The sequence below is a fragment of the Anas acuta genome, chromosome 5, assembly GCF_963932015.1.
Source record: "Anas acuta chromosome 5, bAnaAcu1.1, whole genome shotgun sequence".
Lineage (NCBI taxonomy): Eukaryota > Metazoa > Chordata > Aves > Anseriformes > Anatidae > Anas > Anas acuta.
Window position 1 is genome coordinate 29,027,532 of NC_088983.1, and position 17,745 is coordinate 29,045,276.

General features: G+C 42.8%; 2 protein-coding genes across 3 annotated transcripts in view; both read right to left on the bottom strand.

The window, feature by feature from the left end:
- Window positions 1-3,844, bottom strand: part of CARS1 (cysteinyl-tRNA synthetase 1) — a 34,044-nt gene extending 30,200 nt beyond the window's left edge. The window contains exon 1 of one of the 2 annotated variants that reach the window (XM_068683486.1): window positions 3,722-3,844. In XM_068683486.1, coding sequence (XP_068539587.1) covers window positions 3,722-3,746 — 25 coding nt within the window. In that variant the 5' untranslated portion in view covers window positions 3,747-3,844. The remainder of the gene's footprint in view (window positions 1-3,721) is intronic. The other variant, XM_068683485.1, reaches the window with a different exon arrangement.
- A 334-nt stretch (window positions 3,845-4,178) lies between these two features.
- On the bottom strand, window positions 4,179-14,206 carry LOC137857246 (tumor necrosis factor receptor superfamily member 10A-like). Its single transcript, XM_068683487.1, has 10 exons — window positions 14,053-14,206; window positions 12,883-12,976; window positions 11,924-12,055; window positions 11,616-11,727; window positions 10,955-11,028; window positions 10,158-10,250; window positions 9,188-9,219; window positions 6,125-6,457; window positions 5,621-5,669; window positions 4,179-4,738 (listed from the first exon to the last, which is right to left on the bottom strand). The coding sequence occupies exons 1-10, from the start codon at window positions 14,080-14,082 to the stop codon at window positions 4,443-4,445; spliced, it is 1,245 nt and encodes a 414-aa protein (XP_068539588.1). The 5' UTR covers window positions 14,083-14,206; the 3' UTR covers window positions 4,179-4,442.
- Window positions 14,207-17,745: the final 3,539 nt, after the last annotated feature.

Genomic DNA, 17,745 nt, shown 5'->3' on the forward strand with positions numbered 1-17,745 from the left:
CTATCCATGCAATTGTTCATTAAAAATAAGGAATAAGGAGTAAATAATGGTTCACGGCTAGACCTTACGGGCTAGTCTTACCCAGCTGAACAGGATTCAGCTTTGGCTCACATAGTTAATTTTACTATAAACTGTTCAGTTTCCTAAATATTTACTGATGTTTATCATCACAGGACTTCACATGTTTATACACATAAAATAGTTTGAAATTGTTATGTTCATTAACTACAGAAACCTAAGACATACGTGAATTTTGCATCCATGAATCATGAGGGAAAAGCCCCCACCTCCCACCCCCAAATACTGAAGGAATAATCCGTGCAGAAATGAAACTGTATCTCAAAGAAAAGATCTTTAAAGATCAGTTGCAAGGAAAGCAACCCTCCACTGGCAAAGTATTATTAGGGTTATTATGACCATTAATCATACTCCAGGCTGCTAATGGGAAGCAACTCAGTGTATCTGAAACAATGTAAGTGCTTTCCAACCACATCTATAAACCGATCTAAAAGAGAAGTTGTACAAACTAACACACAAATAAAAGAAAGATGGCAGAACCTATACATGCTACATTTAGTGAGGAGAGGTAGCAAATACTGCCTGTAATCGCTAGTACCAGTTCAGCCCTGATAAGCAGAGCAGACAAAATTACTTTGAACACTTCTGGCGTATGCATTAATACCTGAAATTATACAGTTTGACGTTATGTCTCGGTGTAAGAGCAGCAGACTTTAAAGTGCAACAGATCAAAGAAACCAGTTAGCCCAGGGGACCTCATAGGAGGATGTCTTTTTGTTGAGACGGATCACTGACTCAAATTCATCCCAAACTCCCTGCCTGTGATTACACACCGGGCAAGAGACACACAGCACGAGCACACCTGGGCAGATGTTGGAGGGTTTCTCAGGGCACTGCAGCAGCTGGGCCACAACAGTCTCGAGCTCCCAGCAAGCTTTCTGCACAAATATGAGTTCCCCACACTGGTTTCACAGGCTCCACTGAGCTCCAAACTTCCTTTTCTAAACTGATAGCTGCTTTCCAAACCATGACAACTAGCGTACAGCTAGCAGGGTTGTACTCAACTACACTCCAGTCAGATTGAGAATACAAGCACATCTGCTGTGTTGGAATAAGTGCTGAGTGATCAGTGCCAATACGAGCATCCCATTTCAATATAGAGAACAAAATCATTCCCACTGCTGGCATTCATGTGAGTAGCTCCGACTTGGATTGAACTAACATAACAAAAACTCTTCTCCTGAACCACAGGGAAGAAAGAATGAATACAGCAGCACTGTATTTGGAAGGCAACAAACCACAGGGAGGTAGTGTCACTTCTTTATGTGAAAGAACTCAGTCAAAATTATCTTTATATAGAAGTCTGTTCCAGCTTCATTGATATCACTACTAAAAACAGGAGTAGAAAATCCACAGCTTTTTTTCCTGTGATTTACATCCTGCACGCTCAATTCCTGCCCATGAGTCTCACAGTACCTTTAATTCGTAACACACTCCCACTGAAGAAATTTCCCGGTGTCTCTTAAGTGCTTCATCCCCTCTCCCCATACACTTCAGTATCTCCAGCCTCTCTTATATCTCCAACCCACCTTTGCTCAGTCTGCCAACTGCATTCAAAGAGGCATCCCACTGTTGAATTTAATACCAACTGATGGATTCAAAAGCTACTGAGGGAGAAGGGTTAGTGGACCATATAGGACCAAGTCTCCTAGCCCGCCTGCTTTAGGAAACTAGGCTAAAAATCAGCCTCTCTCTTGAATCATCCTTTTTTCTTTCCTCCTAAAACAAAAATTACAGTTGCTGCTACTCAACAGCATTAGGAAGTGTCTTCCTGACAGCAAAAAAGCAGTACTACAAAGCTGTTGCATAACGCTGGTTGTTAACTAACGTGAATGGAATGATCCAAAGACACCAAGACATCACTCAAGGGCAGCCCCATTCAGAAAACAAGCACCAAGCATGAGTCTTGGAGAGGGAGCAAAATAACCATCAAAAATCCCAAGAATGAATATTACTAATGTGACACTCTCCCAGCATTAAAATGTTGTTTCCAAAAAATTCCACTGCAGACATTAATACAGTTCTCATACAGTAATTACCGGTGCACAGTTTGGACAATATAATTTGTCACACATTCTTCCTTCCATATACAGAATGCTTTGTTGACTGCTGGAGGACACTAGGAATTTGTCTGGAAGACTGCAGCAACACGCAGACTCAAAGGCGTAAGATTGTTTCTGCATTTTATTTGTAAATAAAACAGCTTTCAAAGTTGACAATGTGAAACCTACATAGTATCAAATTTGATGGAAACTGTTCTCTTTTATTAACCTGAAAATGAAAAAGAAAACACGTTCTTCCAAAGAGCTATGTTCCTTGAAGGAGTTGACAGCAGAGTAAATACAAAAAAGCCATAAAGCAGGCAGTAAACTAGATTAAATAAAAACAGGGAGTTACTTTGCTTCAGGGAAAAATTAGTCTCCCTGGGCATCCCTGAACCTGCTAACCTTGTCAGTCATACTTAGAAGTCAACTGAAATGCTCCAGGATTTCTGCAGACACATTCTCTAATGAAGACCCTTAAGCTTTTCTGAATATTTCTTTTCCAACCGGGCTTTTGCAAAACAAAATTATTAATAAGAGATAACTGTAACGTGTCAGTATTACTGTGGTCTTAAACTGGGGAATAGATTATGGCTTGAAACTGGAGAGAAAGAAGAGGACTTTTCAAGACTCACACAGTGGGATCAAGAGGCTTTTAGGAGAACTAGGATTTTTAAGACGGGAGTAGCCTTCCACAGAAGAGCTTCTCAGTCCTGTTCACTTCAGCCCCCCTAGTTCCACTTTCATTTCTCCCAAACTGAAACCAAATGCAATAGTTGCAATCCAATGGCTACTCGCCCATTAAGTTTAACTGAAACATTTCTTGAAGTACTCCTGAAATGAGCCTTTGGTGTCCTCCCACTACTGCCCCTTAAACAAAACACTGATGATACATCTGAGGAAGACAGTCCTTTGAAAAATACAAGTATTTTTGGACTCCCTTGCACAGGAACATTACCTGCGATAAGCACAGAGAAAAAGGGGACGAAATCTTTGAATCTCCAGATCCTTAACAGGAATGACAGAAATGTCTAAACCCTTACACACCATAATGGTATTTCACACTTGTACGACTGGTACGCCAAGTTCCCATTTGCTACAGTAGTGCCAAAAATTACAGGACTACCCCAGCCCTCCTTCCATATGGAAGGCAGCGCAACCCGTCATTAAAGCACGGCCACAAAAAAAAAAAAAAAAATCTCTGGAAAAAGCCAAAGTTCAGAGCCGAGTTCAGGGGAGAACAGGCAGAGATAAGGAGAACAGTGGGTGAATAGGGCAGGTGCCGGGGAGCCCCAGTGCCTGCCGGCAGCAGGCGCCCCCCGCCTCAGGGAGCCCACGCTGAGGGGCAGCCCCGCGTCCCCCTCCCCGCCGCCATTTCGCGCCCCGCCGCCCCCCGCCATTTTGCGCCCCAGAGCGCCACCGCCCCAGGGCAAACGCCCCCCCCCCCCCCCACCAGCCCGGCGCGTGACGTCACGGCGCCCACCTGACGCCCTGACAGCGGCCGGCCGTGACATCACCCCGCCGTCAGGGCGCCGTGACAGCCCCGGCGGGCGCTTCCCCGCGCCTCACCAGGCCCCCCCCGCTCCGGCCCCGCGCCTTACCCGGCTCAGCCGCGGCCGCTGCCATCCCGCCGCCTCCTCCTCCTCCTCTCGCTGCCGAGCTGATGCAACAGCGTGCCCGGAAGCGGCGCCCCGCCCCGCCCCGCCCGCTCTCTACGTTACTTCCGACCGCCTCCCCGCCGTCACCGCGGTAACGGCAGCCGCCGCCTCGCGCCGTGCCGTCGCCTCACCTCGCCCGCCGCCATTTTAGCCCCTCAGGCATCGCCTCAGCGCCCGCTGCCCCCGAGCCAGCCGCAGATTTTTGCTTTTACAGACTTTTTATTTCAGAAACAGAACGCTTCTTCGCATACCGCGTGCTCTCACCACAAACAAAACGCGATTAATTCGTAAACAAAAACGCGGTTCTGTCAAAAACAGCAGGCGCTTTAGTCTCGCAAAGAGCGCCCAGGTCCATACAGCACACGGAAGAAGGGTCCTTCTTCACAGCCTCACGAAGGAAATGTAAACTGAAGCTTCTTGCTCCCAATTTGCCGTCCAACGCTTGAGTTTCATACAGTACAACTCAAAAAGCACTTTAGTCAAAGTTGCAAACGGAGCCTGTGGCACGATTAAGCATCGACTTAATTGCTTCTGACTCCCTGGAGGATGGTGAGGGCATCACGTCTACACTGCCACTTCTGTGAGCAGTTTTTGTCATCCTTAATTATAGGAAGTTTGTAGACATATATGTATACAGGAGCATTTCTTAAGTTAATTGAAAATGTTAATCTGTAGCTACTATTTTACTTACAATGTTATTACTTGTTAAAGTGTTCATTACATTATCGTAAGCCTTGGTATCTAGATACCTTAACTCATCCAGTAACTTTATAATAGATTGTTTCTCTCCCAGTGTGTTTCTCCAGATGAGAAGCATCTGGTAAGATTGTTCTTCTGTGTCATTAGGCCAGTCATAAATAATTTTATCAATATCATTTTCTTTCAGGTGAGTTCTCATAAGACGCCTCCATTTTTTCACTGGTACTTCTTTTATGAAAGCCCAAAAGCAATCTCTCAGTTCTGGGGAGAGGAAATAAAAAAAAAAAAAAATAAATAAAAAATAATAAAAAAAAAAAAAAAAAAAAAAAACACAAAAAACACACACACAAAAAAAAGTTTAGGTTCTAAAATACAGATTTTTTTTTTTTTTCCCACAGTTAATATACACATTTTCCAATTACTTTTTAGCAAATACATGTGCAGACCAAACAGTAGCAGCAAGGCTAGGTTTGGGACTTAAGAAGCAGAAGGACAAATAGGTTCCCTATTTATCTTAAGAAGCTAAAGATACCACTCTACACATCTCAGAAGTAGTCTCTTCAGATGAAATACCATTCAGTAAAGGTGGTTTTGGGGACTGCATTTTATTACTGCTTACTCTTAATAAGGCTACTCAACAGTAGCCTTTAACCACCTCACTCAGCTAACAGTACAGTTTTGCCACAGCAAGACCAGCATTAGCAAAGCCCATCACTTGGGCATTTCAGCACGTCAACATACTAGTTACTGGTACACATACGTGGCTTTGATGCAGTCTTTCATTTAGCAGAGATTTGACAGAAAGACTTCCTGTTCTGACCTACACCTCAGTCATTAAGGCAGTATCCCACTGCTGCACCACAGACTTGTTTAAAACATGCAAACAAATTCTGTACCCTGCTTATTCTTAAAAGCATGACTGCATTACACTGCCAGAAAAGACATACTTTAAAGTAGATCAATCCATCATCACAGTGATTGAAACTTTTCTTAAATGCAGTAATAATCCTGTTTCAGTGTATTTTACAATTAACTGAAAGCCTTCTATCTTTAAGCAATGGTTGCAAATCACTCTATTGCTTATGTAGACTAAAGTCAACAAGAAAAAAAAATCAAGGTACTGACCATTTATAGGATGCTTACCTTTTTGAGAGAGATCTTTAACAGTTATTTGATATTTTTGTTCTCGTACCTGTAATACAAAGTCGGACCATTACTTCTAGTGTGCCAGAACACTTGATTCACTTAAAAGTTATTCCTGAGCTATTTGATAGTTTACTTTCATAATACACATGCCAATAACGGGGCAGGTCAGATTTCACAGTACAGCTGAGAACAGCTGTGCTACTAACTTGTAAGTGAAGCAACAAAACAATGTATTTGGTGCTATTGCTAAAGAATGGCTTCTGGGTCAATACTGAATGGGAAGATGAGAGAGGCACAGCACATTAAATGATGGACTGAAGTCTGCTTTCCCAAGATATCACTCTCCGTGTGTGATATCTTGAGATATCTATAATATCTTTAAGACAAAAGGTTCCTATTTCTTATCATCCCGCCATCTATTACTCAGGGAATAGTTAAGAAATCAACTCAAATTACACATATTAGAGAACATACTATGAGATTTTTTTTCCCCCAGCTTACCATAGGATTTGCTGGCATCCTAGCACTCAATCCTTTAGATTGTGCATTCTGGTAAAAAGTAGGATTCGGCCCAGTTTTTGCAGATAATGAAGTGTCCGAAGTGATCTTCTTCCACCAATCTTGGATGGAACACCTCAAACTCTGCAGGATTGTGCCCCTCCCAGAAGGTGCAACGCTATTTTCCTCTGGTGATTGGCATGTTACATTCAAATTAACACTAGCTTGTTCTTGGTCCTCTGGACTCCTAACAGAGTTTTCACCATCTGGGTTGTCTGCATTATTTTCAGTTGTCACTTCTGATAAAAATAGGCTTTCAGCACTACCCTCAGATGCCTGTAAAGAAAAAGAAAATTATTTAGGAGATATTTCATAGGTAGGTCTTCAAGAACAGTTTAGGTGAAGGAAATGGAATACTTGAAATCACCAGACGTCAAAGAAGTAATAGAGCTGCTGATTTGTCAAAGTGAAAAACATGTAGAAGCCACAGCTTCCAAATGGTTTCAAAGCCTAAACCTTCATCTTGCTGGCTGTTCTGCTCCCACCAGGCTATGTGGTAAGGCTCACAGGCTACCCCCACAACAAACAGAATTTTTTTCCTCAAGGTTTCCACTGGCATGCATTAGTGCGTGCAACATCTCTGGGTCTGGAAGTACATACTACTCCTAAGGCAGGAAGGAATTAAGATGCTGTGGTACACCCAAGCCAAGCCGACCTAGCAGCCTGCTAACAGTGACCTCAAGCCCGTTGTTGTGTAAAGGCTAATGCTCTCAGAGCTTTTGCTGAGCTGATAGAGTGTATCAGTTCCATGTAAAAGTATGAACTTGTTTGTTTGTTGTTTTTTGCTGAATTACTTTTCCTCAAATTCACACAATCAACTTTGTTCAAAGTGAGTATTGGAGTACACTACATAGCTTTAGGGAGGGAAGCATCATTTCCAGTGTATCAATACATTAAATAAGCCTATGCCATGAAGTTCACCTCAGGCTGATGGTAACCCACAAAGAACGGTGCAAGGATGAAGCAAACCTGGATATATCTAGTACATCAGTTTATGTTAAAAGTGGAAAGTTTTAGGCAGCTTTTTTTATTATTATTTATTTTACAAGTAGAAAGTAAGGGCAAGTATTGACTGTTTCTCCAGCGTGACTTGAATTTAAGGTGCAGTTCCTGCATAAGCCCATGTGATTTCTGTTTGCACAAGGTCAATGACCCATATGTGACATCACCACATCACCAGCATGGGTAGGCAGGGATATGACACACAGTTGTATACCATTTTCCTTGAATTCACTTTGAGGGTGCAAACAGGTTAAACAAGCTGCTTCGATTTGTACAGGACAGTTCTTAAATAGGTAACCTAGTGACTGAAGGTTTACAGCATGGCTAATTTAACTGATCAACTTTGGAAGGAAATAACATAGGAGCCATATATTTTACAGCAGTGTGGAAATAATGTAGGAGCAATATATTTTTTACAGCAGTGTAAGTTCACTGGTACTTCTTTGGAAGGACAGCATGCTGGTGCCAAAGTAACTGGTCTCAGGAACATATCAGAATGCAACTCTCCAAATAAACTTTGTTACAGTAGCACAAGTACACAGGTATTACAACTTAAGTTCATGATAGTAGTATTTTGTGATAGTATTATTATTTCAGAGCTAAATGTCACCATGCACCATTCGTGATTGTTTTTCTACTACAGTTTATTCAAAATGTAGCGTCCACCTATTCCTATGCTACACCACTCTGACCAGGTTTTCTATCATGTTCCTTCATCAGCTTCTATGAATATATGAAACACTGTGAATCTGGCCAGGATGTGGGAAAAGAGACAACCCAACAAAACCCAATGGGCGATTCAGATATTTGAGCCACTTATGGACCTTAAAAAGAGAGAAAAGTTTAAGGTAAAGTTTAACTGATTTTTCAGCACCTTTCCTTCAGTTGTCAAATATGTGAGTTAAAATACATTTTATTGCTTGAACTATTTTACTGGTAAATTAGACGAGCTCATGCACAGAGTACTACTTGCTTTGGGTGAGGAACAAGGAAAGTAGCAGGGGAAGGATGTGCTACATGTGCTATGAGAAGACTTTGGGTCCTTAAAGATCTCTTATCTTCAAAAGATATTTTAGAACTTGATGGTATGCATGATTAACTACACCAGTCAGAAGATCAAGTTCATTTCTGCCTTGCTGAGCAGTTAAGACTATAAATTCTAAATAGAAAAGCTAAATACAGGAGTACTTAACTGGTCTAGCTTCCTCTTGCTAAATACAAGACTAGCAATAATAGTTCAGTTGGAATGGGCCTACAAAGATCATGGAAATCCAACTGCCTGACAGCTTCAGGGGTGACCCAAAAAGCTGGAGCATATTAAGGGTGTTGTTGACCATGTGTAACCGCAAGATTCTGAAGTAGTCTTTGACCACAAGAGGCCAGGGTAAAACTAGCTTTAACAGTGGAACATGTGTCAGCCTTAGCATAGTAAACACTTTTCAGGATATACTTCTGAACTAGCGTTCTCTGAGCCCCTTGACTTATGGGACAGCCTGTGATCAAGACATTGGACTACAAGGTCCTGGTCTGTAGCTTGAGATATCAGTTTAAAGGCAGGACACTCCACTTTGTCTGCTGGATCAAGAGAAGTCATCTTAAGGATTAGTATTGTAGCTTTCCTTGCATTTTGTATGAAGCATCACACATGAAATTGATAGCTGTCATTCCCTGGGGATTATAAGCCTGAAGCAGCAGAGAACTAGTTGAATCAAGGCACCACTTGGCAAAAGTTTGCAGTGAAAGCTGGTGCTTCATCTCAGTTTTTCCACTTTCAAAACATTCTGGCCACAGGCTCTGTAATGTTTTCAATACAAGTACTGGAGAGGCCAACTCCATTGGATGCATACAAGTAAGGACTGCATGAGGCCCTATGTGAATCAGGTCTTGTTACATTTTAGGAACACACCCTATCAGACATCTACAGCAAGACAAGAATTAAAAGCTGTTTAACAGCTTAGCTGCACAAAGGTTTCAGATAAAACAGTGTATCCATTATATACTTACCAGGCTTTTTTCTACTTTGTCAGGTGAAGTGGCTGAAAAATAAGATTAACATTAGGAGACTTACTAGGAACTGCTGCAAATTAAATTTCATACAAGACTTACACACAGAACTTCTTTACACAAATCAAAAGGTCTACTACAAGCCATTTAGTTCCTTGAAATGTCCAAATGTACCCTAGCTTCCACCTACAGTGGAAACACTGTGCCATCACACAGTGAAACTGTGAAATATAGACATGAAGATGCAGTTTGGATTTTAAGCCCCTCTTTCAAAAGAAAGGATTCCCAATTCCTGCACCTCCCCAACCTATGCTTCTTAGCATTCTCATGGGCTATTGCAATACAAAATGAGGCAGAAAATTTGACTGCAATACATGCAGTAAGTCATGATTTGAACAAAGTTTACCTTTGAAATTCAGAAGTGCTTCCAATATCATCTAACTAAATTAGTTGCAAAAACAGTTTAGTATGCAGTAATGGAAAAAAGTATTTCTCAGCAGAAGATATCCATCCTCACTAAAAAAACAGCCACAACTATGTGCATTCATATAGGGCTAACCAACCTAACATTCACATTAAGAGGCTGAAATGATGCAAGGGCAGTGATATATTGAAAAAATACTCTACAGCCAAATACAATGAGTGAAAAATTAATTATCTAATTAGTTGATACTTCTTGTACCACACATCTAAGCTCATGCACAGGGTTTTCCTTCCTGTGTGGAGGTTCCTTTTAAAGGGCCCTATGCTAGTCTTTGAGGCCAGAGCTGTTCAGTTAAAGCTTATTCATTTTATTTACTGAACAAAACTGGATTCCATCTTACTCAAGTTACTTAATTGAATCACGGGCTAAACAAGTGGGAGCTTATCTATTAAACAGATCCTCTATAAAGTAACACCAAAACAATAGTCTTAGTGCATGCTCTGCCTACGTCTAGAAAGTTTATGGGTAGTAATCAAGCAAAGTTACCTTTATCACGTCTCAGCTTTTTAAATATAAACACCACCACCAGAACAGCAACCACTGAAATAATTGCAAAAATCCAAATAAGAGAAGTGTTCCCTGCAATGGAAAAGGAATAAAATCAGTGCCTGAAATACTGAAGCAGTCCCCACATGACATTGTGAAGTACAATTCTTCCCTGCCACCCTATAGAACAACCTAAACTCCACACTAGTATAAGGACCCAGCTAGCCTGTCCTAGAAAAGGCACTGGGACTACCAACCAACCTGATTCCAAGTACTGGTTTGCATTGCACATTATCGCAGTAGCAGTGGGGGATTCTGTACAGAGCTGCAAAGCAAGCTCTACAAGGCTTTCAAGAGAAATATTTAAGTGGAAAAGGTATGCGAAGGATAGCTGGTTGATGTGCTATAGTGTTGGTAGGGCCTATTCCTTCCTTCTCTAGTCAGCAGAATAGGGAAGTCACACTACACACAGCTTCTCAGACATGCTGAACAATGAGATGTTTGTGCTAGTCCTAACTTTTAACAGTGAGGATGTTGCAACTCTGAAAACTCTGGCAATACATATAGCTTTTCACAAAGGTAAGTGCTCTTTTGCTTGAGGTGAAGTTTAAGATGGTTTTGTCTCCCCCAACCCCTTTGAGAACTTGTCTCTATGTTGGTCTGGGAATTACTTAATACAGAATCTCCTAAGTATGGTACAGAAGAAGTTCAAGCCACTGTTTTTACAGACCGTTTGTGTTATTAGCCAGAATTCACACACCCAACAGACCAAGCCATGTGGTATTTATGTTCCAGACCTTGATCAGGTAAGCCACATCCTAGGTCCATCGTAGCATTGCAATTCTGCACTATTTCCTTCCCTTCTGGACACCTGAAGTGGATGGCAAAACAGTTGTATCAACATTTCTAGAGTGATATACTAAACCTGTTCATGTTCAGGCAGAGCTTAGAGACACAAACAGAACATGCATGAACAGATTTGTTAGAAATGCACCTTTTAAATAACCCAATACCTCATAAGATTAAGTAGAAGCAAAACAGCTTATATATGTTAGCCTTTAAGTGGAGCAAAAAAAAACAAACACCAACAACACATGCAGTGGATGCATTATTCGTGCATAATGAGTTTTCCTCAACAAGTGGTTCTACCTCCTGAAGTTCTGCAGTGGCTGCTACAATGCTTATTCAATTGTGCATGTGGGGAAATACTAATCTGAAGACACAAAGCATGTAAGCACACAGGCATAAGCAACAAGCACAGTGGAACCAAAAATCTATATCATCTGGGTCTCAGCCTCACGTATTTTGACATTTAGAATTTAAATATATGAATAATGCTATTTGGCTTTGAGGGAATTATACAGTCGAAGTGATGTGGTAGGTATTAAGAGCTGTGGCCCAATGTGTGTTAAGTTCACTAGAATGAAAGGAGTTGCTTATGTTCATTATTGAACTTACGTTTTACTGCATCTTTGACATATTTCACAGCCCTCAGCAGGGCAGAAATATCCTTGTTTGCATTGGCATTCAGTGTCATGTGTAGGAGTACAGGCTCTCAAGGTTATTTGGTCTAAAAATAAGAGTTAAAAATTAGTATAAAAGTTATAGCTCTATACAACTGTGCTTAAGTTATACCCTGGCCATAAAGGCAACATTTTTTCCCCAACTTTGTTATTCTCAGTAAACAGAATTGCAAAAAAAGAGCATCAGGCTTTCTGCATTAAATTCAGGGCACAAGGGTTAAGGTTTCAATGAAACTGTGGTACCATCTCTGCACTGTCTGCACAGCAAGCATTCATCCAAGCCATTTGCATGAGCAGTATAGTCTTCCCCTTTGGTGCAAGAGACACAGCTTCCTTTCGAGTGTGAAGTAGTGCAGTGCTGGGAAACATAGGTACCTGTGGAAGAGAAGAACCGGCAGCAGCACTCTCAAGGTATTCTGTAGCATACAAGTTACCACAACAAGATGTTACAAAAACGAAACTATTTTGGTCAAAGTCCAACCCTTCCTTGCAAGGAAGCAGTATGTCACACGGGAACTTGTGTGACGCAGCATGGCCAGGAGGCACACCTGAGCTTGCTGCTCAGACAAGGGACAGTGGCAAAGAAGGCAGACAGGCAGGCCTGCACTGGGACACACCAGGGAGCACATAGGATTCACTGCAGCAGCTCAGTGTCACTTCTTCAGCCAGCACCACACCTCACTGGAAGGGGTGTATGGCAGACATAGAAAGAATTGCTTATACCAAAAAAAAAAAAAAAAGAGTAACAAGCAGATCTCTTCTTCATCTGAAGGCTCTTCAAATACAACAGATAGCCTTGTGATACTACCCAAGGGCAGTGCACTTCTTGGCACAAAGAAGAGTTAACTGCATACATTGAACAAGGCAGGTAGAACACAGCAAAGCAAAGTTCCACATACCAAACTCTCCCAGAGGAGATCAGAATTCCCCTGGGCTCACTGACCATCATGAGCCACAAAACATAAAAAGCAACCTGACTTTGAACCCTTCATCCCAAAGAGCAGGCAGAGGTTTTCTGAACAGCTGCCAAGATACCGCTCACAGTCAGTGTATTACGCAAAATGCTCTCACTTAAAATGGAGTCCAGCACCAAGAAGCCATCACAGCATTAACTGGGCTTACAATTCCACCAGCCGGAGTCTAACAACAATAATGAACCACCTCAGATGGGGAGTATGGAGACTGTCTGTCTAAAGTCTTACCTGCTGGGCACAAGACACAGCAGAGACCTTTGTGCCAGTATTCTTCCTCTCCACAGTCCTCTGCTCTGTTTCCAGACATTATCAACAGTGTAACCTACAGCAAAGACAGACAGGTGTTTAAGTGATTCAACCTGCCAGGACAGGATAGCAATCTTGGGGAGATGTTCCTGTAAAGACTTGAAAACATATTCAGGTGTTCATGGGAAGCCACAAAGGAAACCCAAACTAATTTCTGCTAAGTGCCCTGTTCACAGCAGTAATTACAATCACAAAGGATGAGTTAGAGCAGCACCACACGGTTCCAGAGCAGCAGCTGAAACGTTTTAGAAAATTATTGCCCAAGTCCCCCAGCTCCATTTTAACTTCTCTGTTCTTTTCACTAACTCACTACAAGCAAACTCCAGAGGCTAGGGTTTCTGACTGGTGCGAGGGCTTTGTTCCACTCACCCTCGGCCTACCTTAGAAGAACCGAATTCCGCCTTTGAGAAAAAAATAAAATGGATACGCCCAAGGAATTTCCACACGTTTCTCACTGGCTCTAATCGTCCTCGGAAGACAAGTGAATGAGTCATCAGCAACAACCTTACCCTAACTACAGACTCAAAAAAAAAGAAAGAGAGAAACTTTTTCTTTCTTTTTGAAAGAAATCCTGTACGACTATGGTAGCCCGAAGCACCAAGGAGAGGCGGCCCCGGGCCGTGGTGGGACCCGGGCACAACGCATTTGGGCCCGGAGACGGCAGCAGGAGGGCAGCCGCTCCACTTCTGCCCCGTAATGGGCGAATTTAGAGCTCGCCCGCCCGCAGCTCCGCTCTTCCCACTTTCTCCTCGCGGGACACCCAAAGCCTGCCCGGTAACGGGCCACCCTCCTGGCAAGCGGGACGGCAGCGCTCTTCAGGCTGGCTGCTGCCCCCAGACCTTCCCCCGACGGAGCGCAGAGCCGCGACCCGGTGCGCGCCCCGGCCCCGTTCGCCTCCCCAGGCTTAGGAGCGCTTTGCGAACTACCCCGCACCCTCGGCGAGCACGAAGTAAAAGCGAGTTCCTAAAGTGATTGCTGGAAGCCAAGGCGGAAAACCGCACGGGGCAGGACGCCCGGCTCCCAGAGAAGGAAGATTCTCCCCTCCCCATACACCCCAAAAAGAAAGAGCTGGGGGCCAGGTCTCGCACTCACCAGCAGCAGCCCCACCGCCCTGCGTCCCATCGCGGCACCCAAGCGCTTCCTCCCTGCTCGCCCGGAGCAGGAGGTGGTGCCACCGCCCCCTTTATCCGCCCCGGGGCGTCCCGCCCCCGCTCTGCCCCGCTGCCTGCCACCCTTTTCCTTTGCGCTGATTTGCAAAGGCAAGAGGGCAGCCAGGTAGTACCAGAAGGGAGTGGCCCCACTGCGAGCAAAGTGAGGAAAAGAGGATAGAGCGGTAGTACATATTCTGGTGGCGCGCTTCATGCCGACAGCGAACAAGAGGAAACTTTAGGAAACGGCTCGGCTCCACCCAAAGCTCACGTCTGGCTTCTGAAGGGCTACTTGCTGACCACAAAAAGGAGGGCAGAGGGGGAATTTTCAAAAAAAAAACGCACAAACTGGCTGCATAACCGGGTTTTCTTATTCCTCCAACGACTTCTAATTTTTTTCAACAGCAGGTATTGCTCCGAGAGAGATAGCAACAGCCATGAGTTTCTTCAATAAAAGTTTTCATCCTCTGCATGCACATAACCGGCACGTAGGAACATTCACCTCCAGATGTTGAAATTGGATTAAAATTAATAGCACAAGGATGCAGAGAATTTTCCTTTTAGGATTATTTTTAATCCCTTGTGGCAGTAAATACTTCTCTTCTGCTGATGCGTAATTAGTTTATATAGGTTAATAGTTTCTTTCATTGAACTGCTCCTCTCTTGGTAACATTTGGTTTATATGACTGCAGTAATAAGTCCTAGTAAAATCCCTGTGGGCACACAGTTTTGTAAAATGGAAAGGATCCAAAGAATTTTCAACATTCACCTAGTGTTATGAATTCTGAGACAATTTAGCTTTATAAGATTTATTTATGGGGTCAATAAAAGGCAAGCAAACAGTGCTGGGTGCACGGGGAGTCTGGGCTCCTCCAACACACACACACATTACATCAGGTGGCTGGTTTTTATGCTTCTAGGCTAATACATATTCATTACTACTTCTAGAAAAGGCAAGGTTATTATAATTAGTTCCTGGAATCCGAACCATCCCACTTGCACATGTGTATCAGTCTCCGGTGGTCCCTCTGAGGGTCTCTCGTGCTGAAGGCTCGTAGTCTTCCTCCCAGGCTTTTTCCTTGTCCTTCTCCTTTGTCCATCTTGGCTGGATGTCAGAGACTTCCGCAGCATCCCATGCAATAGTCACAATAGTTAGCAGTTATTCTGACCGCCCCCCCCCCCAGGTATCAGAGGCTCAAGGTTTACCTTCAAGCCCTCTATTGACACAAATTGCTGAAACATTCCTTACAATCCCTCATCTTCTTTTAATAGTCTCAATTCATGTCTCTTCTTCAACTTTTGCCAGTAACAGCTGGATTTCATCAGTTGGTTCTTGGGGGGTCCATTTCTTAAGCACCATTATTGACACATCAACTTTCTTTACTGAAGTCATCACAAATTGGGTACTATTTATTATTTGGCATATCAATAATGTAAAGCAAGATATCATACAAGAAATAAATAATAGCATCATTACACCACATAAAAATAAACATAACATCCTTTTAACCCATGGTCCACCGGGCAGCCATGAAAACAAATCCCAATCCATACCCTTCCAAGTTTGTACTGGGACATGGGCTAATTTTCTAATTTCCTTTGTTATCTGTTTAACCACCTTTCCATTATCATCAATTTGTAAACAACAGTTAGAGTCATTCGGCTTTCCACACACTCCCTTTTCTTCTGCTAGTAAATAGCCTAAAACCATTCTATGCTGAAAGATAGCATTCCTCATCTGGGTGGATTGATCAGCCAAAAGATCCAAAGCCGTCGCTGTTTGATTAGTTACAATTTTGAGGACAGCTTGCAACCTAATTATTTGATTCAAATTCTAAATAGGTTATTGAATGAGGTAGATACTACCTCATTCAGGTTCCAGGTAGCTGGTCCATAATGCTGTATGATTCTTTCAGGAGGCCATTCATTCTCTCCCCATTTTTTGGCACTACCCCCGGCTAAGGAAGCATCAGTAGATCATTTGACTCTATTCAGATCATCATATAATTTTATTCCAAATTGATTTCCTTGTATTTGTGACAAAAAAAAAAAAAAAAAAAAAAAAGTACAAGGGTCTTATAACATGCTGATAACCTGCTGATATTTTAATTGTTGCAGAGCAGTGCTTACCCCAAACCAAGGACGTTTCAGCTTCTCACTCTGTCCTGCCAACGGGCAGGCTGGGGATGCAGCAAGAGCTGGGAGGGGACAGACCCAGGACAAGTGACCCAAACTAGCCAAAGGGGTATTCCATCCCATCTGACGTCATGCTAAACAATAGATAGGGGTGGCTAGCCAGGAGAGGGGGGCCGGGACTGCTCGGGGTTAGGCTGGACATTGGTCAGTGAGTGGTGAGCAATTGCATTGTGCATCACTTGTTTTGTGCACATTATTATTTTTAGTACTATTATTATTATTATTATTGTTATTATTATTATTATTTTCTGTCTTAAAAAACTGTCACAGGCTTCACTTTCCCATTTCTCTCCCCCATCCCAAAGAGGGAGGGGGGAGGGTGAGCGAACGACTGTGTGGTGTTTAGCTGCCAGCCAGGTTAAACCACAACATGGGGTCAAATGATTTAATAGTGTTTAAGGACCTGCCACTACTGGGAATTCAGTCACCATTCTTCGATTTACAGTTCTTAGATCCTGGACCAATCGGAATCTCACATCAGCTTTATTTATGGGTAATATAGGCGTATTATGGGGGGACATACATGATTCTAAAGACCCTCCTTGTAATAGCCGGTCTGTGACTGGTTTTAATCCCTTCCTTCCTTCTAATGGAATGGGGTGCTGTTTTACTCTTACAGGTTTCTGGGGTTCTGTTATTTCTACCATTAGGGGTTCCATTTCCAACTTTCCCAGTTCCCCTTCCTTATACCATACTCGGGGATCTATATCGCCCTCATCTTCTTTTGTTAATGTATATAACCGAATTTTCCGATTTTCCCTTATAAGCTTTAAGCCCATTTTGATAATCAAATTCCTCCTCAATAGGTTACATTCTGCTTCTGGAACAAGCCAACAAGCAAGAGATCATTAAGACCCACATAGGTCTCAGATTCCACCTCAACGTTTTCTAATATTGACACAGGGAAGGACTCCCCTTTTGCCCCTACCACAGACATTGGCTTTTTCCCTTGAGTCCCCTTGGTATATTCTGAATAGTCGATCTTTCGGCCCCTGTATCTACCAGAAATCAAACTTCTTCTTTGTGGGGACCTATTAATAACTTTAGCAAGGGCTCTGTAGATGTTTGGGTCCCTAGAAAGTATAGCCCCTGACACCCCTAATCTTCTTTTAAATATTTTCTAAGGTTGGTTATATGGAGGAGGCAAGTTATCAAGGGACTCCCTCTCCTCCTTATCTTTTTCATCCTCCTTTTTGTAATTAAATTAAATATAGGAGTGGCGGGCGATTCCGTTAGTCCCAACCAGGCTGCAGCATACTTGTTCTGTTCCGGATCCACCACGGGTATTCTACTATTAACATAAATGTTCAAAGCCTGACAGACCCAGTCCTCTGTGAACCCAAATATCGGCCAAGATACACGGGGGGGGGGGTCTTAAGGGTTCTTTTGGCCATTTAATCACACAAAATCGAATCATTCTTGCCTTATCCTTATGTTTAGT